The sequence below is a fragment of the Bos indicus x Bos taurus genome, chromosome 9 (assembly GCF_003369695.1).
Source record: "Bos indicus x Bos taurus breed Angus x Brahman F1 hybrid chromosome 9, Bos_hybrid_MaternalHap_v2.0, whole genome shotgun sequence".
NCBI classification, from domain to species: domain Eukaryota; kingdom Metazoa; phylum Chordata; class Mammalia; order Artiodactyla; family Bovidae; genus Bos; species Bos indicus x Bos taurus.
Genome location: NC_040084.1, coordinates 67,649,588 through 67,674,056, shown reverse-complemented (window position 1 = coordinate 67,674,056; position 24,469 = coordinate 67,649,588). Strand labels below are relative to the sequence as shown.

Sequence of the window (24,469 nt, the reverse complement as noted above, 5' to 3'; positions counted from 1 at the left end):
TTCCTGTGGTCATGTATGGATGTGAGAGTTGGACTGTGAAGAAGGCTGAGCGCCGAAGAATTGATGCTTTTGAACTGTGGTGTTGGAGAAGACTCTTGAGAGTCCCTTGGATTGCAAGGAGATCCAACCAGTCCATCCTGAAGGAGATCAGCCCTAGGATTTCTTTGGAAGGAATGATGCTAAAGCTGAAACTCCAGTACTTTCGCCACCTCATGGGAAGAGTTGACTCATTGGAAAAGATTCTAATGCTGGGAGGGATTGGGGGCAGGAGGAGAAAGGAACGACAGAGGATGAGATGGCTGGATGGCATCACTGACTCGATGGACGTGAGTCTGAGTGAACTCCGGGAGTTGGTGATGAACAGGGAGGCCTGTCGTGCTGTGATTCATGGGGTCGAAAAGAGTCGGACACGACTGAGAGACTGAACTGAACTGAACTGAACTGAAGGGAATCCTCCTACACTGTTGGGAATGTAAAGTGGTACTGCCACTTTGGAGAACAGTAGAGAGGTTCCTTAAAAAACTAAAAATAGGTTCATCTACTTCATTAGAACAAACTAAAATGTGGTCCTTTTTATGGCTGAGTGATATCCCATTAATGATGCAGGGAGCCCAAATCTGGTGCTGTGACTACAGAGGGGTGGAATGGACCACCTAAAGGGGTGGGAGGATGGAGAGAGGTTCAAGAGGGAGGGGACATAGGTATGCCCATGAGTGATTCATGTAGGTGTATGGCAGAAACCAACACAATATTGGAAAGCAATTATCCTCCAATTTAAAAAAAACAACAACCTAAAAATAGAACTACCATATGATCCAGCAGTCTCACTCTTGGGCATATATCCAGAGAAAAACATGGTTAAAGAGGACACATGCACCCAAAGTTCATGGCAGCATTATTTACAACAGCTGAGACATGGAAGCAACCTAAATGTCCACTGACCCAGGAATGGATAACAAGAAGTGGTACACTATACAATGGAATAGTACTCAGCCATTAAAAAGAATGAAATTATGTCATTTGAATCAATATGGATGGACCTGGAGATATCATACTAAGTGAAGTAAGTAATTTTATATTTGGGGACAGGTTTTATATATTTATATGCCAGAATTTTATCTTTCTTCCCAGTGGGTGGGGATGGGATGAGGAAGCACACATAATTGATGAATATATGGGCATATTTAAAAATTCCTTTACAATGAAGAAATAATAAAAATGTCCATATCTTCCATTTGGTAACTAAATACAAAACTGTGGCTAAAAATATGATTCACAAGCTGGAATCAAGATTGTCTGGAGAAATACCAACAACCTCAGATATGCAGATAATACCACTCTTATGGAAGAAAGTGAAGAAGAACGAAATAGCTTCCTGATAAGGGTGAAAGAGGAGAGTTTAAAAACTGGCTTAAAACTCAACATTCAAACATAAGATTTTGGCATCCAGTCCCATCACTTCACGGCTAATAGAAGGGGAAAAAGTGGAAGCAGTGACATATTTTACTTTGTGGGCTCCCAAATCACTGTGGACAGTGACTGCAGCCATAAAATTAAAAGACTCTTGCTCCTTGGAAGGAAAGCTATGATACACCTAGACAGAATCTAAAAAACAGAGACATCACTTCGCTGACAAAGATCCATATAGTCAAAGCTATGGCTTTTCCAATAGTCACGTATGGATGTAAGGGTTGCATAAAGAAGACTCAGCACCTGAAGAATTGATGTTTTTGAACTGCAGTGATGGAGAAGACTCTTGAGAGTACCTTGGACTGAAAGGAGATCAAACTGATCCTAGAGGAAGTTTAATTTGGAGATGGAAGGTTTGGTTATCTACAAAGATTTCAGATTTCAGTTTAAGCACGATAACATGAAAACTGATATTCATTCTATTTATAGAAGAATCATAAGATGACTTCATTAAAGTTTGAGATTGGCATTTACAATTCTGTCTGGTTCATTAAGCTGTTATCTTCCAGAAAGTTTTGCCTCTATCCTTATAGTCTTATAACTGGGTTAATAAAGAGCAAAATTTTGAGACAAGTAAAGTGCTTCCTATAGAAATTGTATCCAAATTAATTTTTGGTTGCTTGGACTCAAACCAAAAAATATATAGAAAACAATGGTTCATCTTTGCTATTATTCCTTATAACCTTGTCTGTTCATTTTTTCTTCAACCCCATTGGTTGGCCTTTTTTGCTTTCATCAAGAATAAGGAGTTCTCATCCATGCCTTTTTAGTATACAAAAGTAAGGCTTCCATTCTTGCAATCTGTATTAACTCTATTCAAATTATAATAAAATATATCAGAACATTCATTTACAAAACAGTAAGTGATGATTATTCTTCTCAAGAAATGTCTTTTGAAATATATGGGAAAAAATCTAATCTTCCATTCCCCACCTCCCCAACAAATAGCTTCAAATTAAAGAAAAAGGACCAAAGCTCATTCAATAAGATACACTGGGGAAAGTATTCTTTCTGGGAATAATACAAACATTACAATCATTTATTAATACTGAAAACAGAAGGAACTTACAGAATTAGCTTGTTTTCTGGCTTGGTTTATCAGTTCTTTTATCTCAGAGATATTTTTCTTCAGGTTATCCTCAAGCTCCTTGATGGGTTTAAGTTTGTCTATCAGTCGATCGGCTTCTTGTTCTAGATTTTTCACAGTGGCATCTGCATCTGCAACTGCACAGAACAAGATGAGAGTATATCTCACACATGCACACATGTACACACATACCCAGACACATGCACAAACATATGTATATATACACCCAGGCACACACATATGCACACACACACATATACACACACCCAGACACACGCACATGCACACACACACACACACACACATATATACACACCCAGACACATACATATGCACAAACATGCATACATACACACACACCCAGACACGTGCACATGTACAAACACACACACATGCTGCACACACAGACACACTTACACAGAAATGAACATAGCAATATGCTTAACTAGATAATTGAAAATACTTCATCTTATCCACAAGGCAAAGGCAAGGCCATGGCAGCTGAAGCAGTTTGTGGTAGCAAATGGAAATATTTTAGTTGGGACCCAAGCAGGCCAGAGGAGATGATGTTAGAGAAAGAAGGCTGACACCTTTGGCTTTGGGATTAATATGCAAGTCAGCATTAAAGATGGAGAATATGATTAGCTTAATTCAATGCCTAATTTTTAGCTTCAGTCCCCAAACTAACCTATAGCACAGAAATTTAGTCAAAGAATCAAGCAATTGGGAGCATCTTTAAAATGTCACCGACTCTGTCCAAGCCAGAACTGTACTTAAATCAGGGTTTCCACACAAAGTCAGTTTTTTTTTTTTTCTTTTTCTCATTGTCTTTCTTTGTACATCTTAAAGAGAAAAGCTATTAAAACGTCTTCTGAAAAATATTTCAACGTTGAGCAACCCTCAGACTCAAGGCCTACATTATACTTTAAATCTCTCATGTTGCAGTTCATTTTTGTTTTGAAAAATAGTTGATTCTCCTGCTTTTTACATTAGGTTGAATCACATTAAACTGTCACTTTTGTAGCTAAAATTTAAAGGAGGTTGAATATTGATAAATTAGAAAGGGGTTTAACCCTAAAACAATTGAAGGTTATTACTGATCCTTAGACTTCCAGCTTGTACTTTTCATAGCGGGGGTACATGACACATGGAAAATCAATTATTCTGTCCCTAGGATGCTGGCAGTCTTATCCAAACTATGTCATTTATTATCTGACCGAGCATGTACTGTTCTGTTTTCTGTCATTGTGACTCTGATGAAAAAGTGAAACTGCTTAAGGTCCAAGGTTATTGGCCCTGATGAACTAGGAGTGATCTGAGACTGAATCTTTAGGAATAAATCAAATGAGGGCAAAGTTAGTTAAAGTTAAGTCGCTTAGTCGTGTCCAACTCTTTGTGACCCCGTGGACTGTAGCCCACCAGGCTCCTCCATCCATGGGATTCTCCAGGCAAGAATACTGGAGTGGGTTGCTATTTCCTTCTCCAGGGAATCTTCCCAACCCAGGGATCGAACCCAGGTCTCTCGCATTGCAGGCAGACGCTTTAACCTCTGAGCCACCAGGGAAGCCCTGGTGGAATCTTTAGGAATAAATCAAATGAGTGCAAAAGGAAATAAGTAATATTTTGAAGTATTTTGAACTCATGCTCACAAATATGAGTTATATTGTTAGTGATGTTTAAAAAGAACATAGGTCTATTATTAACCTTAACTAATAGAGTTGCTAGATCAAGAACTATTTTCTCCTGAAATGAGGGTTGTTGAGTTCAAAGCTCCTGTTACATAATTGTATAGGGAGTCAGCATAAAGATAGTTAGCCTTTCAGTTTTACACTTTAGATAAACCATTTGCCCATTTTTTCCCTTCCTTTAATTCCCCAATATTACTCTGATTTTCTTCAAATCATTCTAGAAGTGAGAAAAAGGGATTTAAACTTAGATTCATGGAAATGAAAAAATTGTTATGCAGGGACTACTTAGGCTCAAGTAATAGATCCCTTTCTTTTAAAGCTCCCAGAAGTTTTTACTAAATGTTTCAGAATGGAACCTGGAAGTCCCCTTATCCCTTGCTATTTTTGCCCCTCTGTCTTCTGGAACAGTCAAAGTAATATAGAAATTATCTTCTTGAAGGTTTTTAAAAATAAATCATCTGTGATTTTGAGTCTGATATTCTCTTATGCTGTAGTATTTGGAGACTTCTCACTTTTTCCTATGATTATTTGTGTAGATTTTAAAATTATTTCTGAAGATAGATTTTGATAACAATGTTTTATTAGAAAACTACTTTAGAGTTTAAACTTTATTAGCCTGCTGCTGCTGCTGCTGCTAAGTCACTTCAGTCGTGTCCGACTCTGTGCGACCCCATAGACGGCAGCCCACCAGGCTCCCCCGTCCCTGGGATTCTCCAGGCAAGAACACTGGAGTGGGTTGCCATTTCCTTCTCCAATGCATGAAAGTGAAAAGTGAAAGTGAAGTCGATCAGTCGTGTCCGACTCCTAGCGACCCCATGGACTGCAGCCTACCAGGCTCCATGGGATTCTCCAAGCAAGAGTACTGGAGTGGGTTGCCATTGCCTTTTCCGTTTATTAGCCTAGAGTTTTGCTAAGTCCTCTCTTATATGCTAAATTTCTTCCCTTATCTAGTTATATCTCTTGCAGAATTTTGCCTATTTGTTCTTCATTTTCCTTTATTTAAGCAGGTCAAGCATCTAAAATATTTTTTTTTTAAACATCCCATTTTAATTTAAATATCATGTAGCTGAGCAAATATCAACATGTTTAGAAATAGTGTGGGGAACACCTAATGGCTGTAATATCTTTGATACAGAAAGACTGATATAATTTAAAACTTTAATTATCTTATCTTTATATTTCTAAAGATACATCTCTTGAATTTATCACATCTATTATTTTCTGTCTTCTAATTTATTAACTCTTTTTCATCTTCTTTCTTTTAGTTAGTTATTCTGTCTGGTCCTTAGAGTTGATTGCCTAACTTGTTTATTTCAAAGCTTTTTAGTAATATAATTGCACTCATTTTCCACTGAGGATAGACTTGGTCATATTTCTCAGGTTTAGATATGTTCAGTTTTATTTTTATTATTTTCTACTCTGTACTTTTGTTTTTGACTTGGAATTAAAACTTTGAGGTGTTTAAGACAGAAAATTTTTATATCTCAGTGATTGCTCATTTGGTAAGATCTAATTTTATTAATTCTATTTTAGGCTTCTCCAAGTATAATTCTCTTGAAGTTGAGAATAATCGCTTGTAAGGAGTGGGGAATGAGTTTTGGGGGGAAAGCAACAACAACAGTGTAGATTTGATGTACTTTAATTCTGCTAGAAAGAAGTCATTTGGACCTCAGTGACTGCATTTGTATTATCAGAAGCATCATAATTCAGTTAAATCTATGGAAGAATTCAATGTTCTACTTTAATATGGATAACATATTTCACTAATGTTTCAAACACGCATTCACACACTAATTCCTTTTCTATATCTAGCATTCTTACTGTGACACTGGAAAGAAGAGCTATCCAGTGTTTAAAGCCATACTAAAACATGGAAACATGCAAAGCTGAAGCTTTTTGCAATAAGTAATCAAGCATAAAAATTACTAAAAGATATGCAAGGAAATATATACATACTGATTTCTGCAGGTAATTTCATATGGAAGTAAAACAGAAAAAATAGAAAATTCGTGAGAAAATATTTTTCATAGATATTATAAAGTAGTGACTGTCAAGAAAAGTAGTACTTTTCACAATAGGTGCTAATTACAAATTCACTCCATTTTAAATCAAACAAGAGTTATCAAATAAAAATCCACAAAGCATGTCACTTAGCAGGCCACTGTTCATATTAAAAGGAGTTTTATTATCATGTTCTAATAAGATAGAAACAGACCCTGTGTAATGAGTGTTTATAGATATTAACTATTTCTTTTCATAGATGATAGAATCACAAAAGGGAGGTAAATATTACATAAGGCCACTCTCATTTGAGAATCAGTCTGAAAATGAATGAAATGATAACATAAAAGAGTGATATTTACTTTAAAACTTCTTTTCATTCTTTTTTTTTCAGGGGGGGTGTGTGGTTAGGTATTGTGATTTGGCATGCCTGTGAACCAGTTATTCAGATGGACTCTGAACCACCGGGGGACCCTAACTCTGGGTTTACACAATAAAAACTGAAAAACTATATGTCTTCTTTTTTCCTTTCCTGAACAAATAATGAGGAGTGAAATCCTTTTCCCTAACTCTGAAGTGCACTTAGCTATGTTTGCACTTCTCCTTGCCCAGGAAGGAGTTAGGTTAGTAGTATCTATTATTTCAAAGTATCATTAGCCTTTGATCTGAGGCAAAGATGCTGAAAAATCAGGCTCCACTCCCCAGTCAAACAGTATTTGTAATCTGGATTGTACAGTGTATAACATCAATAACTGTGTTTTTGTTATTACACTCTACAAATGTTTTAACTCCCAGTAAATACACTGGTTCTATATAAAGAAGGCTAATCACTTGAGACTGTAAAGTACAAAGAATCAAGCATCTCCTTTGGTACAAGCACATATGAAGATAGCATTTTATTACTTGAAAGAGTAAAACAATATTAAAAATTATAATGCTCATTACTTAATAATTTAAATTACTATATTTAGTTCTCCCACATTTTCTCAGTAAATCCATATTTAACTCAATGTAGTTTAATGCAATATATAAAAGACATGAAGAAATATTCTTGATAAACTAGGCAAATATTTTAATTTCCTGGTAATGTTTAACTAGAATCTTAAGTAATAAAAGACCAGTATTTTCCAAATTTGAATGCATTCAAGTTGATCCCATTTAGTATTCTCTTCTAACAGGTCTGCTAATTAGAGTGCTCCTTGACCTCCAGGTTCCATGGAATTTCAACAACTCTGAGGATATAATTTCCCAAGTATAACTGCATTTTCAATTATACTAAAGGATTAAAAAGTACGTGGCATCCCTATGCCAAATACCATGCAGGCTTTGAGAATTCTTAATTTCCTCTTAACGGATGAAATTTGAATAAGATAAGCTCAAGTGAGGAGCTGGGAGTCTTGTATTCCAGTTCTGGAGCCATAGGCATTCAATTCCTGGGGCCAGTCTACGAAGGGAGGGGGGCAGACTGCATCACTCTGAGGGCTCCTTCCTGCTCTAGCAGCTGAGTCTAGGATACTTTTAGAGTGTGAAGAAATAAATGCAACAATCAAAGTGATAAAGGAGATCTTACTGTTCTTCGAAGGATCTTTGACCACAGCATTTGTTTTGGCTACACTGTCTGCTAGTTGATTATAATTTTTCTTCAGGCCATCAAGGTTCTGGTGAAGATCTTTAATCTGCGCCAGTACATCTTTAGCTGTGTCGTTGGCTTGTCTTGCTTTGTCTTTAACGGCTTGCAGTTTAGCAGCTGTGTCTGTAAGCAGAAGACGGTATGAGAAACAAAACAAAGGATCTGGAGTTAGTGGCTTAATCCATGCTTGTCAAAGAGAGGCTGTGCCTGTGACCTCAGGGACTCAGGCACGAGGGAAAGGCTGAACTTTGTCTCACTCAGCTATAGCAAATGAAGTACACTTTCAGTGAAATTGAATTTTCTCAGGGACCTTCGTTATGAATACCTGATTAGCCCTTAAAATAGCAACGTGATTATTCTAAAAGTTCATTGTGGAAGGCGATATTGTGATTTGCTGCTGAACATATTAAAGAGAGAAGTTTATCCATCTGAATCATATAGCTTCATTGAAAGTAGTTTTAACATTTAATCTGCGCTTCCAGGGTTGGGGGGAGGGAACGAATGTATTTCAGTTTTGGTAGAGAGAGACTTTTTTGGATATATTAGACCATGTGTTTGTGTAAACAATTTATATTTGTTATCAGCAATGGATATTTTCTATGAACATATTTACTACTGAAGAAGTGACATGAAAATCAGTAAAGTTACTTAGGCTTTTTAATGTCAAAAAAGTAAAAAAATCATTAAGGTTTTAATAGTTCCTGTTAGGTATAGATGTGTTTCCTTCACCATAATTTTTATAAAAAATGTACATTGTACATATATTTATGTGCCTACTAATATGTTGTGGATTAGTGGTTAAGATCACAGCCCCTGAAGTTAAACTGTGAGGTTGGAATCTTACGTCTCTTTTAACAATGGCCCTCAGTGTCCCATCTAAGTTTGCCTGTTGTAAAGGGGAGATAATAATGCTGTTCACCTTGTAGGATTAGTATGAGGGTAACATACACTTGACATAAACATGCTGAATAAGCCTTGCTTAATAAATGGTAGCAACTTTTGCTACTGTTGTATCATGCTATTAAAATATAAAAATAGTATCCCCAAAACAAGAGTGCTTTCAGTAACTAATAACAAACATTAACTCCAAATAACAGGTAATGCATAACAAGATATTATAGACATGGTTCAATCTTAACATCTTAATGTTTTTGCCAAGAAAAATGTGCCGAAAGGCAGCTGGTTCTCACCTATTACTGTAGATACTGTGTACGTGCTAAATTGCTTCAGTTGTGCCCAACTCTTTCTGGCCCCATGGACTATAGTCTGTCAGGCTCCTCTGCCCATGGGATTCTCCAGGCAAGAATACTGGAGTGGGTTGCCATGTCCTCCTCCAGGGGATCTTCCTGACCCAGGGATCAAACCTGAATTTTTTATGTCTCCTGCATTGGCAGGTGGGTTCTTTATCACTAGGCCACCTGGGAAGCCCTGTAGATACTGTAATAAACTTCAATTTTATAGTAATAAATCAACATTTTAGAGGAAAGTGTCTGTGTGATTTTATTCTTTCCCACCAATATAAGATTTCCTGGGCTGAAATGTGGAAGAACAATACAATAACACGATGTCTATTATTTTCTTTTTTGTAATTTATTCCTACAAATGTCAGTTAACAAATGATAAACATCATGGTGCAAATAGTTTCTCAGTTTCTCATTCTTACAAAGAATTCGTAAGTAAGAAAACCATTATCTAATAGCCTGACAATGGTACAAATATAGTGCTAGGAAATACAGGCAGAAGTTGGAACATTTTAAACAGTGCATTTCTATTAGGATAGTTTGCATTGTCTGGAGTTCTTACCATTTGGAATGGCTGCTAGCTTGTCCAAAGTGTCATTCAAAGCTCTCAGGAGATCCCCGTTTCTGATATTGGCATCGTCTAATCTGGCTGTCAAGCCATTCAGTCGGTCATCATTTTCTGTGAACAGAAAACAAAAAAGGATGAAACAATTTTAGTCATCTGTGAACTTACAGATGGATATAAAATTTCAGGTTATTTTATTTTATAAAATTAATTTTTATTGGAGCATAGTTTCTTTACAATGTTGTATTAGTTTCTGTAGTATGGCAAAGTGAATCAGTTATGTGTTCATATATATCCCCTATTTTTTGGATTTCTTTCCCATTTAGGTCACTGCAGAGTGTTGAGTAGAGTTCATTGTGCTATACAGTAGATTCTCACTAGTTATCTAATTTAGACATAGTAGTGTATATATGTCAATCCCAATCTCCCAATTCATCCCACTCCTGCTTCCTCTCTTGGAATCCATACATCTGTTATTCTTGTCTGTGTCTCTATTTTTGCCTTGCAAATGAGTTCATTTCATGCATTCATCAAAAATGAGTGCATCATTTTTCTAGATTCCACATAAAAACAATATTATACAATTTCAGGTTATTTTAATATGAAATTATTTAATATTAAGAAAATTGATTTATTTTAACTTATTGGCATCTGTATACAAATATATTTCAGATCAGATTATAAAATATACATTTATATGTCCACGTGACACACAAATAAATTCAACAATTATATTTTCTCTGGTATCTAACCTTTATTTGACTTAATTTGATGGTTTTCTATGGAGAAAAACTGAAAGATTTGGTCTTTTATTGCATTTATAATGATACCCTCTTGATATCACTCAAATGTCATTATTTTTAAAACTTTATTATCAAAATGGACACTGAATTAGTTTTTAAAAATCTCAAATAGATATGACTGTTAAGCAGAATCTCCCAACTTTACTAAACATCACAGTAATATTTGAAAAAAATAAAAATCAAAGGCATGAAAAAATAGCCTCTGGCACATTTTTGTTTTTTATAGAGAAAATAAAAGTTTACAAATTACTTTATGTAGGCTTTATATAGGTTTTTTCTTGCTACTTTAGCATGCTTTCTTTAACATTAAAATATATCATTTACTGTGGAAGTGGAAGTGATTGCTCAGTTGTGTCTGACTCTTTGCAACCTGATGGACTGTAGCCTGCCAGACTTCTCTGTCCATGGAATTCTCCAGCAAGAATACTGGAGTGAGTTGCCATTCCCTTTTCCAGGGTATCTTCCTGACCCAGGGATCGAACTTGGGTCTCGTGCATTGCGGGCATAGTCTTTACCATCTCATCCGCAGGGGATTCAGACAATGCAGTATTACTAGTATAATTTGTCCAGCTTCTCTCCACTAATTTTTTAACATGTTCAAATGTTTTTAGTTTGTATATAACATTGTATTTTATAGCAGATAAAAACCAGGAATGATACAAGAAAGATAACAATGGTGTGAAGGATGATATAGTAAATAATGTACTTGCATTTTATACCTGGTTGTGCTGGTTAATTTGTTTTCTCTGTGCAGATATTTTTGTTTTTTCATTTAAAGAAGTTAAAGAAAAAAAGTAACTTGAAATGCTGAAGACCATTATCTACCAACACCGACTGTCGCTCTCATCACTTTGCTGGTACCCAGAGTGGGCAGACCAGGAGAGACTACATCTCACTGAACAGAGCAGAGCAGTTTTGATTGGACTGTGTGTCCACCCCTTGTTGAGGTAGTGCATCTGGCTTCTTGGAGGAACAAAACAAGCCACTGGCAGCTTAGGGAACAATCTTTGTTTTTACTGGCTTCATCTGGGAAGACTAGCAAAGGGAAGGGAAGATAGATGGAAGATTCTTAACTATCAGTGTTCTGGATGTGATAAAGAGTACTGAACATATTAATTAATGATCCATTCCATTTCATATCAGGGTTTTATAGGCAGACGAATTACACCACTGTTATACCACAGTAATATAAGCACATAATATTGTTGGAGGCATCTGCTTTTAGGTTCCAAGCCAAAGACCTAATATCATGGAAAACTAAAGCATAAAATATTCCAGAAAAACATGGCTCTAAAACATCAATATGTCCATTTCAGTCACTAAGATATTATTTTCAATGCTAGTCCTTCAAAATATACTTTCCAAGTAATTAGATTTTCTCCTCTGTCAATCACAATTTATCTTTCTTTTAATACTTCTGTTATTTTCACTGTACTAAAATAAAATCTTTGAATAGGTTATGGAAAGAATACTTTTTGAAATAAAGACAATCTCACTATGACTGTGATATCTATACAAATTCCCTGAGAATAGTTAAAGGTGGTTCTTTTGATATTAATTTAGAAGTCTTAATCAATTAAGGAAATGGAACAGTACAAATTTCATTTCTTAGTTTCATGATTGGATTTGACTTTTTAAACAATGAAATACTTAAAATGTGCTGGCAAGCAAGATATTCATGTATAACTGAGAAAACCATTAATTTAAAGGGCATCACTTGGTTTATACTATTCTATGAATTCTGATAACAAATACTGGCTGAACAATCAGGCCAATTATTCAGAACAAAGACTGATTTGAGGAACATTGTTACTGTCATTCCTCAAGTTTCAAAGCAGTAATTTTGTTCCCCTGCTTTCTGTACTAGAAATTCAAAATGGGAATATTCTGAGCCTATTCTGATTTCTTTGTTTCAGGATTTGACTCTATTTTCTTCTTAGTTTATCCTTTCTTATACACTGATCATTTTTCTCTGAAGTACCTTTTGGAATTTCTCAAACCAAGTCTAAACACTTTATCACTTTGTCAGTCTAATTCTTCAGATAAACAAAAGTTGTGTGCAGAAAATAACTGCAGATTTTAAGATGGAAAACTTATACAATGTTAGCCAAGCAAACCTAGGAAAACAAATGATCCAAGGCTGCCTTTAAATGAAGATACCTGAGGCAGAGGTTTCTATAATTAAAATGAAAGAAAGAACCCATGTGGTTCAGTTTGAATGGTAACATGGACAAAAAGAGAATTATTGGTAGTTAAGATAAATCGATTCCAACTCATAATTTTTGATAAACAAGAAAAGGAGCCATATTGTAATCCACAGTGCTACCTTGCACACCTTTCTCCCCTTATTTCCTCACTTTTCATACCCATTAGCTATAGCTAAGTCACTTATGCTCTCTCCAGATCCCACACCCACTGAACCTCAAAGGCTACATATACATGCTCTAATTTTAGCTCTCCCTTTCTCATGCACTCCCCACACATTAGAAGACAAATGTTCAGGAATGAGTTTGGCAGAGACAGGGCTCATAAACTGAGGGAAAAGAAGCAGAGCAGCCAGGCTGGACTGTGAACACGCCTGACAATGTCAGTGCCCTTTGTTGTGTAACACTGAGTGAGGTAGGTATATTCAGAATGAAAATCACTAGACACAGTTGCAAGTCACTTCCATTAATAACAGTACTAATTTACTCATGTTGACCATGTTCCTGTTACTGTGCTAAATGTATTAGCATTTAGCTTATTGGAACTGGTAATATTGAACTATGTAATAATTCAAAATAAAGCTATTACAAGTATTTCTTTGATCATTGATGATGCATCCTTTTACATATTTTAGCCATTAGAGAAAGTAGTATAGTGCAATGAAATAATTATAGGACTAGAGTTGGAAGATGTGGGTTCAACTGTCATTTCTATCCATTTTTACATGTGTAAAATGAAGATAACTTCATATGACTGATACGAGAAATCAGTTGAAGGATGTATGAGAAAGTACTGGATTTATTATGCAGTTATTAAAAGGTAACAAAATAATTCACATTGGTTTGGTAATTCACATTGGGTTGAGAACTGCTTTGGTATTTTTGCCAGTTTTCAGTAATGTTATTTATGATTTACTTTCTTCTGTGTTTAAAGTGAATCATCTAGAATCTAAAGTTGTTTATTTTCCTTTTATATGTTCTTAATATATGGCCCCCATTATCAACTAAATATAAGAATGATTTTATATATTTTAATGGGAATGTTCTATTTTGACTATTCAAACATATCTAATTAAGTTCCTCAAATGCAATTTTTAACTTACTCACATGAAAGTGAAAGTCACTTAGTTGTGTCTGACTCTTTCTGACCCCATGGACTATACAGTCCATGGAATTCTCCAGGCCAGAATGCTGGAGGGGATAACAAAGCACAAATAAATACCTTGAGAGACTCTCTCATTCATAAGGGTGAAGTTTGTATAATTGTTTTTAATATTGAAGGGGTCTAGTTAAATGGAACTACTGCAAATTACCATATAGATAACATTTTGCAAACAAAATTTTCATTATCATGAAATTTGTCTTATGAGCTACTACTTAAACTCAGTATCACTTATGATTTGCTTCTTTATCAAAAAATGGAGGAATGGCTTCTCTTTTAAGATTTTTTATACAAGTATTTTACAAAGTAACAATCATGTTTCATCCTTTGTTGTCGAGGCTCCTTCTGAATTGTTGGTGTTTAGTCATCCAGTTTTGTCTGACCCTTTGCAACTCCATGGACTGTAGCACACCAGGCCTCTCTGTCCCATCTCCTGCAGTTTGTCCAAATTCATGTCCATTGCGTTGGTGATGCCATCCAGCCATCTCATCCTCTGATGCCTTCTTCTTCTTCTGCTTTCAATCTTTCCCAGCATCAGAGACTTTTCCAATCAGCTGTTCACATCAGATGACCAAAATACTGGAGTTTCAGCTTCAGCATCAGTTCTTCCGATGATTATTCAGGGTTGATTACCCTTAAGACTGACTGATTTGATCTCCTTGCTGTACAAGGGACTCTCAGGAATCTTCTCCAGCACCACAATTCGAAGGCATCAGTTCTTTGGCACTCAGCCTTCTTTACGGTACGGCTCTCACAACAGTAAGTGACCACTGGGAAGACCATAACCTTGACTATATGGACCTTTGTAGGCAGAGTAATGTCTCTGCTTTTCAACACACTGTCTAGGTTTGTTGGAACTTTCCTGCCAAGAAGCAAATGTCTTCTGATTTCATGGTTGCAGTCACCATCCACAGTGATTTTAGAGCCCAAGAAGAGGAAATTTGTCACTACTTCCATCTTCCCCCCTCTATTTGCCATGTAGTAATGGGGCCAGATGTCATGATTTTTATTTTTTTCATATTTAGTTTTTAGCTGGCTCTTTAACTCTCCTCCTTCACCCTCATTGAGAGACTCTTTAGTTCCTCTTTGCTTTCTGCCATTAGAGTAGTATCATCTGCATATCTGAAGTTGTTGATGTTTCTCCTGTTGTTCTTGATTCCAGCTTATAACTCATTTAGCCCAGTATCCCTTCTGAATTAGAGAGCAGGTTAACTTATGCAGTGCTTTATCCACAGTTCTGAAGCAGAGAGTTTGGAAGAGGTAAGGGATCTGTATGAGGTGAAAACCTTGATTTTGACCTTTCTGGTAATGAGAGATTCCTGCAATGCTCATCCATTCACTCATTTATCAAACATTTGTTAGGGCCATGAATGGTAATGTGTCACCTCTACACCATGGCAAAAAGCTAGTGTTTTTATCCAGCAGTGCTTAAAAACATCATCTTTGGAACCACATTAACTTGGGCTAGTTAAAGTGCTGGCGCTACTATATGTATGCAGTGTATTCAAACAGAATTTCTTTGACTTAAATGATTCTGTTGCAGAATCAGATGGTAAAGAATATGCCTGCAATGCAGGAGACCTGGGTTTGATATCTGGGTCAAGAAGATTCCCCTGGAGAAAGGAATGGCTACCCACTCCAGTATTCTTGTCTAGATAGTCCCATGGACAGAGGAGCCTGGTGGGTTACAGTCCATGGGTTGCAGAGTTGGACATGACTGAGCAACTAACACTTTCACTTACATACAAAAATGGTTAACTTTACCACATTTTATAATATGTGATTACTCTATGGATGCGAGCTCAGTCACTTAGTCATGTTCAACTCTTTGTGACTGCATGGACTGTAGCCCACCAGGCTCCTCTGTTCATAGAATTTCCCAGGCAAGACTACTGGAGTGGGTTGCCATTTCCTTCCTGACCCAGGGATCAAACCTGCGTCTCCTATGTCTCCTGCATTGGCAGTTGGAGTCTTTACCACTGAGCCACCTGGGAAGCCCTTGATTACTCTATACAATTTATTAATTTTATTACATTATGTTTTTGCCTTTGAATGTTTTAAGAACATAAGAGGTAAAATTTATCTCAAGTCACTTTACTGTAATTTTTCATCTACTTACATGAACCTGGCCCCAAGTCAACCCCACCATTGAGTGCAGGATCCCAACACTCATACTGAAGGAAGAGCAGCTAAGTAAGGAAGAAAGTTGGGTGAAATCCAGAATCCCATTCTTGTTGCTGGCCTCCTTTCAATTGATTTGATGAGGTTGCTCCACCCAGTCTTTCCACACTGGGGCACACCTAGCCCTCTTCCATTACATTTTTCCTATGCTTACCTTTTCTCAGTTGCTGTCACAAGTTTGGGATGTGTCCTATCTCTGATTTCCTCTTTTGCCCAGACATATCCCTTACATGTACCATGCAAGGGAACCTCTAAGATCAGTAAATAGGGCCTGTGTTTATAGGAAGGCATGTTACCGGGAAACTTTGTCCTGATTAAAAAGTGCCAAATCAATTCTTGTTTGCCTTGGGCACAGTGCTGGCTAGGCCCTCAATAGCCATTTGCTGCAACTGAACATGTTCTTCCTCCCACTACCAGATTAGAGCTGAAGCCTGAGGGGAGGAGAGAAGGGGGATTTGTCTGGCAACATGTCTACCGGGCTTCCCTGGTGCCTCAGACCTTAAAGTGTCTGCCTGAAATGTGGAAGACCTGGGTTCAGTCCCTGGGTCAGGAAGATCCCCTGGGGAAGGAAATGGCAGCCCACTCCAGTACTCTTGCCTCGAAAATCCCATGGACGGAGGAACCTGGTAGACTACAGTCCATGGGGTTGCAAAGAGTCAGACACCACCGAGTGACTTCGCTTTCACTATCATCTCCAAAGTCTTAAGATATCAGGATAGAGGACAGTCCTCTCTTCAGCCAGTTGAATGAGAAACCAAAATAACCAGACATCAAAAACTCCATGTGGTTCCTCTAGGACAAGCTCCAAAGCCTGAGTATGGGTTTACAGGCTCCTTCTGTTTCAGCCAGCAAGGTATTCTAAAAAAAATGTAATTTAAATACCTTTAAGTGAGACAAGTACTCTCTGGTTCTAACAGATTCTGTCCTTTCGTGTTTGGCCCTTATTTTGCCACTTCTCATTTAAACTCTGAAACCGAGTCCAACTCTATTTTAATTTCTCAATTTTCTCTGTTCACACACCAAAGGAGGAACTAAAACTCTGCATGAGGAATCAGCAATTCATACAGGAAAATATTAGCTTGTTCTCGGGCTACAATAGGCTAGGGGATGCAGGGTTGGCTTTATCCATTTAATCCAAAATTATTTTTTGTCAATGGAATGGTTTGTTTGTCTTCCACTTGCCTACTTTTGGGATTCTGGCAAATGGTAGTATGCAAATTATGCAAAAAATACATATAATATAATATAATATAATATAAATATTATACTATATATTATGTGTGTGTGTGTGTTAGTCACTCAGTCATGTCTGACTCTTTGCGACCCCATGAACTGTAGCCCGCCAGGCTCCTTTGTCCATGGGATTCTCCAGGTAAGACTACTGAAGTGGGTTGCCATTTCTTTCTCCAAATATATATTATATACATATATATATACACACACATACATACTGGGACTTCTCTGGTAGCTCAGTCAGTAAAGAATCTGTCTGCAGTGCAGAAGACCCCGGTTCACTCCCTAGGTTGGGAAGATCCCTTGGAGAAGGAAATGGCAGTCCACTCTAGTATTCTTGCCTGGAGAATCTAATGGTCAGAAGAGCCTGAAGGGCTACAGTCCATGGGTTGCAAGAGTCGTATACGACTTAGTGACTAAACCACTATATATATATGTATAATATTTTGGCTGTCCTATGTGGCTTGTGGGTTTGGTAGCCTGATCAGGTATTGAATCCCCACCCTTGGCAATGAAAGTATGGAGTCCTTACCACTGGACCACCAGGGAATTCCCAACAGGAGTCTATTTTTAATAATATAAAAATACTTTTATTTATTTATTATTGGGAGAGAGGAATAGCTACTTTATTCAGAAAGCCAGCAGACTGAGAAGATTAGTGTCCTGCAAATTTTAATTCCTAAATCATACTTCAGTTTAATATCACTACAATATTCCTGTTTATTCTGTTTGTATCTAATCTGAAATAACAACACAGACTCTTAACAGGTTAGTAATTGCAAGTGTGTTATATTCATGATCGCAAAGCCATTTTGATACACTTGTCTGGTCTTAATGACTCAGCATCTGGAAGCTCATGGTACAGAAGGAAAATATGGATTAATTTGATTAAAATTAATTTTGGGGGTAATTCTGGCACTGTTCTGTGTTTTGGACAACATCTTATGTCATACAGTTCATTGATTCCATATCCTTGGGCTTGAGAATAGATCTTTTTATTCAATGTGCATGTCATTCATTTTATAGAGATGTTATCTATTTGTTCCTAAGTAATTAAATAATTTCACTTATTTGAGGAAAGTTGAAAAGTAGGGTTAAATGAAGAGGCAAATAAAATTTAAAAGTTACTCTATATAAGATAAGGTATATAATTGTAGAATTTTAGTATTTCCACACTTCTAATATATCATCCTCAACTTCAATCCTTGCCCTGTACACATTCCATGAGAGCCTCACCTGGCTATTTTTTTTTTTTTTTGACAAAATCCTTTGTCAATCTGCAAAGTAGTATTAATTCACCCAGTGGCATCAATTTATCTTCTAGCTTTTTTGGTCATCAATTTGTATCAAGCCCCATATCCATCAACAAAACAATTTTTATCTCCAGGGACATTCAATCAATTTGATACAGACTGGTCTCAAATGGCAAATGTGCAGAAGGGCAAATTTCCTTTTAATAAATATATACTCAAAACTTAAAAGGCAAAACAAACTGCTGCTGGAAAGTTCTGGTTCTCTGAAGGCAAGGACAGCATAAGGATGGCAGGGAGCAGCTCTAAGTTGTTCATGACTAAAGCTCATGGACTAACTGTATTGTACTGACTAGAACCAAGTAACACATTAGAAATATGGAGGGTATACTGCCTCACCATTTTTATTCCTTCTAACTCCAGGCACCATAGAGAGAGAAATGACTAAATCTCTATTTTAATAGCTTCTGTCAAGTATTTTGCTCTGTAGGGCCTATTTCAGCAGTTCCTGGTGGTAATATATGGCATTTCCCTGATTAAGAGCCGTTTTATAACGTGTGTAATTGGCCACAAATCAGGGGAATGTCATAATGTAGCAGGAAAACATTCCCATCTCCGTCAGAGCCTTGGCTTGGATTTCTGGAGGAATTATTACTTGAGTAGTTTGTGGGTTTTCATTACTTTAAATAATGTACTACCTGAAGTACAAAAAAGGGCATTTAAACTAATGAACCTTTCTGTCACCTAACCCTGGCTACCATACCTGTCCTTAGATTTCTTTTTCCCTTGGAGAAAAAACTCTTAAAACATGAGACTCTTTTTTCATTTTCATAACACCAGTGTTTGTGGTGAAACAGAGTCAAGGACAGGGCTGGGAGCAGGGTGAGGAGACTCAGGCATTCACCTCAGGTGTGAAATTCAAAGGGGCCCCCCAAAACTCAGTGTTCAAGATAAAACATTTTCATGCAGTATTTTTTTTTAAATCACATTTAATTCAAAAAAGATCAATATGAGCAAAATATTAAAAATTTTAAATAGGAACAGAATCTAACTCGGCACTTGTGTGGCTGAACCTCTCTCACCGCACCCTGATGTCAGCTCTGGGCAAGTGCACTGGAGAGAAAGGCGTGATGACCAAGTAATGAGATAACCCAACTTGCCAAATTAGGAAAACCAGATTGACTCTACAGCTATTTTTCAGGTTGTAACAAATACAGTTTCCTGCATAGGATTATACATATAAGGGGTCATATTTTACTTATGATACACAATCCCAAAGCATTTACTGTCAGAGTACTATCTATAATGGAGACAAAACATGTAATTCCATACCAGCCTCTATTGGAAATAAAAGACTATTCATTGAGAGCACTGGCAAATATAAATGATAAAAATCTCTTTTCTTTCTAAAGTTAGTAAAGACCAACATTATTCCTTTATTTTAAAAATAGGCTTATTTCCTGAATTGAAATAGTCACTGTGATACTATACACCAAAATACAAAGCTAAAAAGAAGATCCTGCTACTGTCCTCTAGAACATGGATGCTAAGTCCATGGCTCTGATGATTTGACAAGTCTATGAGAACGGGGTGCACAGAGAGGAGGCATGTAATTCAGATGGGGTGCCAGGCCTCCTGGAGATGACACATTTGGACTAAATCTTGAGGGTCTGGTAGAAGGTAGTTGGTTGGAAAAAAGGGATGATGAGGAGTTCCAAAGAGAAGAATGAACACTGCAGAATGTGGAGGTTTGAAATGGCAGCAAGTTTTCAGAGAACATGAATATCTCAGTAAGGGTGGGGAGCTGGATGCAAGCCAGCAAAGGGGAAGGAATGAGACCAAAGACAGAAATAGGAGGCAATTACATGAGAACAGGAGATATTTGAATGAAATAATAAATATAATAACTTATCTAGAATGTGGGCTGTATTGAATTTTTAATGCAAAACCCATACGATATCAAGACACATATTTTGTGCACTTTGATCTTTGAATTAGGAATAAAATACACAAAAATGTATTTAAGAGGCAAAAGCTTTTTGAGACATGTGGCCCACTAAATCGAAAGCTGCACAACGACATTTATACTGTATCTGCCTTATTCATTCATTTTTGACCATAATTTCTAAAGTCAAAAAAGGTGGCATTTGATGCTCTTTAAAATTTACCATACTTTAAAAATTAAAAGTTCCTATACTTAAGATACAGATGAAACGATGTTACAGAAATTAGGTTTAAAAATTTTGAAGTAATGCTCAGTACAAAATGACATGTGAAGGTAAAATACAGTAAAACTGATAAGATAGTTTATTTGCACTAAATCTAGATAGTAAAAATAATCATAAACCATGGCACAACAATTACATTTTTCCAATAATCTGATAAAATGTCCTACTAATTACAGCTACAATTGCACTGAAAATAATAATAAAAAGAGATCGCACTAACCTTTCACATCATTTGCTAACTTCTTGGCTTCATTAAGAATCCCAAAGCTTTTCTGAAGAGAACCTTTGGCACCTTCCTTTAATGAACCCTGAGGACCTGCTGCCTGTGGGCAGAAAAAGAAGTGTCACATTTCTAAAGTCAAAGAACAAAGAAGTAGAGCTTTCTTGCAGGCAGTTGGTACACTGTTTACCTTTAGGAAAGCATTCTGAACTACGTATGCAGAATAATACATTATCAGCACATATTTGTGATTAAAGTGAGGAGATGAGAAGAAAGTCTAGAAGAGAACCCTTGGGAATCCCAACATTTATTTAAAGGCAGGTACAGAAAGAAAGGTGATTGAGATTCCAGAAAGGACAAAGAGAACCTAGGAGAGCACGATATCATGGAAATCAAGAGTTACAGAAGTGGCTCAGAGTATGATGACTGGCAGTGTTGCAACGTTGTAACTAGTCAGTATTATCAAGTGCTGTCAAATGGTCAAGCAAATTAAGAACTAAGCACATCCTTGACTTTATCCCTAGGCACATTTCATTCAAGCTGTGGGGTAAGTGGAGGAAGCATTTCCTGTCCCTTAGGTATTGAAATGAGGAAGAACAGTGATCCTTTTCTGAAGGCATCTCCAAGTCTTAGGGCAAAATAAAACCTTCTAAATGACAGTCTCTGAGCCACAATCATCTCCTAGCAAAGATGGATTTGTTGAGGCTTGAACTAAGAGAGGTAACACAAAGACAATAGAGTGATATGGGAAAAAGATTGCTTAAAATAAATGTTTAGTTATCCATTTTAGTAATGTTCTCACTTCAAGAATCATTATATACCAAAAGATAAATCAAATAGGATCTTACAAATTTAGATCTTGTGAATTCTACACTGGAAGAGTATTTCAGAGTGTAAGAAAAGCTAGAGAATACTAAATACTTACTGTTGAAGTTATAAATCTAAACTCAGGTTAGCCTAGACATAATACTATTCAACTACATTTCCAGTGCTTTAACAGCATTTTTTATCATACTATTTGAACATTAAACTAGGAGAGATTACAGACTGCTACTGTTGTGGTAAAATTTACTTTAAGGTGTTATTCCAACAGCTTTCACTTAAATAATCTATTGATTATAAAACAGATTGATTAAATAATACTATGTTATCTACAAAAGGACATATTGGAAACATCTACATAAATAAAAAGAATCTGTGCATTTATATCCAGCCTTTGCAAAAAAGAGCTGCCTGACAACTCTGACAAATTATGCTGTGGGAAATGGACACTTTCTTCAACTGAGAATACAGAAATGCTTGGTCCTATGGTGTCTGTGGGGAATTAGATACAGTAATGTCATTGAAGTGTTATTTATTTTGAAAAAAAGGTAAGAGTGTCAATATCAATGGCACAAATCCAATGTACCTTACTCAAAAAAATAAGGCTCTATTACCCACTCAGCTTCTATACTTGTTCCAAATTTATATGCCATTCTTACTCCTGGTTACAGATTTCCTGAATCAAAACAGATTAGAGAAAGGAAATTACAAAGAAAGAAGAATGAGGATTCTCTAAATAAGCACATGAAAGCAGCCAAAGTGCCAACTGACAAACTGACAATGAGGAAAGAAAACCAACTTGGAGAATTTTTAAATCTCAGCAATCCAAATCTATTTGGATAAGGATGAAACAGGTTTCCGTAGATGTCAATATTGACAGTGATGATCCTGAGCCATCAGGATAACACGGCTGATTCATAATACGAGATCGAGCTAGACAAAGCAAGCAAGCAAGGGAGCAAGCTTTCCCCAGAGTCTTAAGGTATGAATTCCTTTCTACAGGAACATGGTCTGGTGAGAATCTAACAACCAACATTTTACAGCTGATCTTGGATATGCAAAGGAGGCAAGCGGGTAAAGGAAGGAGAGTTGACCTGCTGTGCATAAGAAAATTAATGAAATGAGGTGAGAGAAAAAAGAAGGGCCAGACAACATGGAAAAAAGCTTAAGTCCGAGCTGTGGAAATTCGGAGGGACTAGGAAGAGTGATGGGCAATGTTCATTTTTTTCTACTTTCTTACACTTTGCAACAGTTTTAGTGAGGTATAAGTAAACTTACCATATTTAAATTTTACAGTTTGATAAGCTTTGATATTTATACACCCATGAAACCGTCAAACAATTGAGGTAGAGAACATACCCATCATTTCTTTTCATACCCTCCCTTCCACTCCTTGTCCTTCTGTATCTCCACATAAGCACTACTCTGGTTTCCAACACTTTTAGTCTGTATTTTATGGACTTTTATATAATAGAATTATCCAGTATGTAGTACTCTTTTTTTCTTGTTTGGCTTCTTTCATTCAGTGTAATTATTTTGACATTTATCCATGTTGTGTGTGTATCAAAATGTGATCTCTTTTTTATTTACATAGATAAGTGTGTGTGTTCAGTTGCTCAGTCATGTCCAACTCTTTGTGACCCCATGGCCTGTAGCCTGCCAGGCTCCTCTGTCCATGGAATTTTTTCCAGGCAAGAATACTGGAGTTGGTTGCCATCTCCCACTCTAGGGGTTCTTCCCGACCCAGGGTTCGAGCTGGCATATCTTGCATTTCCCACATTGGCAGGTGGATTCTTTACCACTGTGCCACCTGGGAAGTCCCACATGGACATGCCCCAATCTATTTATTCATTCACTTCTTGATGGACATTTGGATTATATCAGTTTTGGCTATTCTAAATAGAGTCGCTATTAACATTTGTATACAAATCTTTGTATGAACATATGATGATTCCTCTTGGAATGAAAGACCTCTAAGTGGTGTGGCTAGACTATCTGGTGGATATATGTTTACGCTTTTAAAAAACAATCAACATGTTTTCCAAATTACTTGTACTATTTTAAATTTACACTAGCAGTGGGTAAGACAAATGTAACTATATCCTTGTCACTACTTGATATAGTTGGTCTTTTAAGATTTTAGACATTCTAATGATGTGTACAACATTTGGATTTTAATTTGCATTTTCCTTGCAACTAATTATGCTGAGTGTTTTTTCATGTGCTTTTCACCATCTTCCTTGGCTGCGCCTGTTAAAACTTTTTGTACAAGTTTTTATTGGGTTATTTGTTCTTAGTGAGTTTTGAAAGACATTTACATATAATATGGATACAAATCCTTCATGAGACATGTAATTTGCAAATACATTCTTCTAATTTGTAGATAATCTTAATAAATGGTTGGATTCTATGTTTTAACATTGTCAGAATTTTTCCATCTAGGTTTATGAGGGATATTGGTCTGTAATTTTCTTTTTTTTTTCATAATGTCTTTGGTTTGCATCATAGTAACACTGGCATCATGGAATGACTGGGACAATTTCCTCCTCTTCAATTCTCTGAAGAATTTATTCAGTTCAGTTCAGTCACGCAGTTGTGTCCCACTCTTTGCGACCCCATGAATCACAGCACGCCAGGCCTCCCTGTCCATCACCATCTCCCGGAGTTCACTCAAACTCATGTCC

At 36.6% G+C, this 24,469-nt stretch overlaps 1 protein-coding gene across 6 annotated transcripts in view; it reads right to left on the bottom strand.

Moving 5' to 3' along the window:
- LAMA2 (laminin subunit alpha 2) overlaps positions 1-24,469 on the bottom strand; it is a 693,105-nt gene that overhangs the window by 84,556 nt on the left and 584,080 nt on the right. For all 6 annotated transcript variants that reach the window (XM_027551500.1, XM_027551497.1, XM_027551499.1 and 3 more), the window contains 5 exons: positions 20,964-21,066; positions 9,680-9,796; positions 7,817-7,999; positions 6,202-6,207; positions 2,540-2,694 (listed from right to left, as the gene is read on the bottom strand). In XM_027551500.1, the coding sequence (XP_027407301.1) occupies positions 2,540-2,694; positions 6,202-6,207; positions 7,817-7,999; positions 9,680-9,796; positions 20,964-21,066 (564 nt within the window). The remainder of the gene's footprint in view (positions 1-2,539; positions 2,695-6,201; positions 6,208-7,816; positions 8,000-9,679; positions 9,797-20,963; positions 21,067-24,469) is intronic.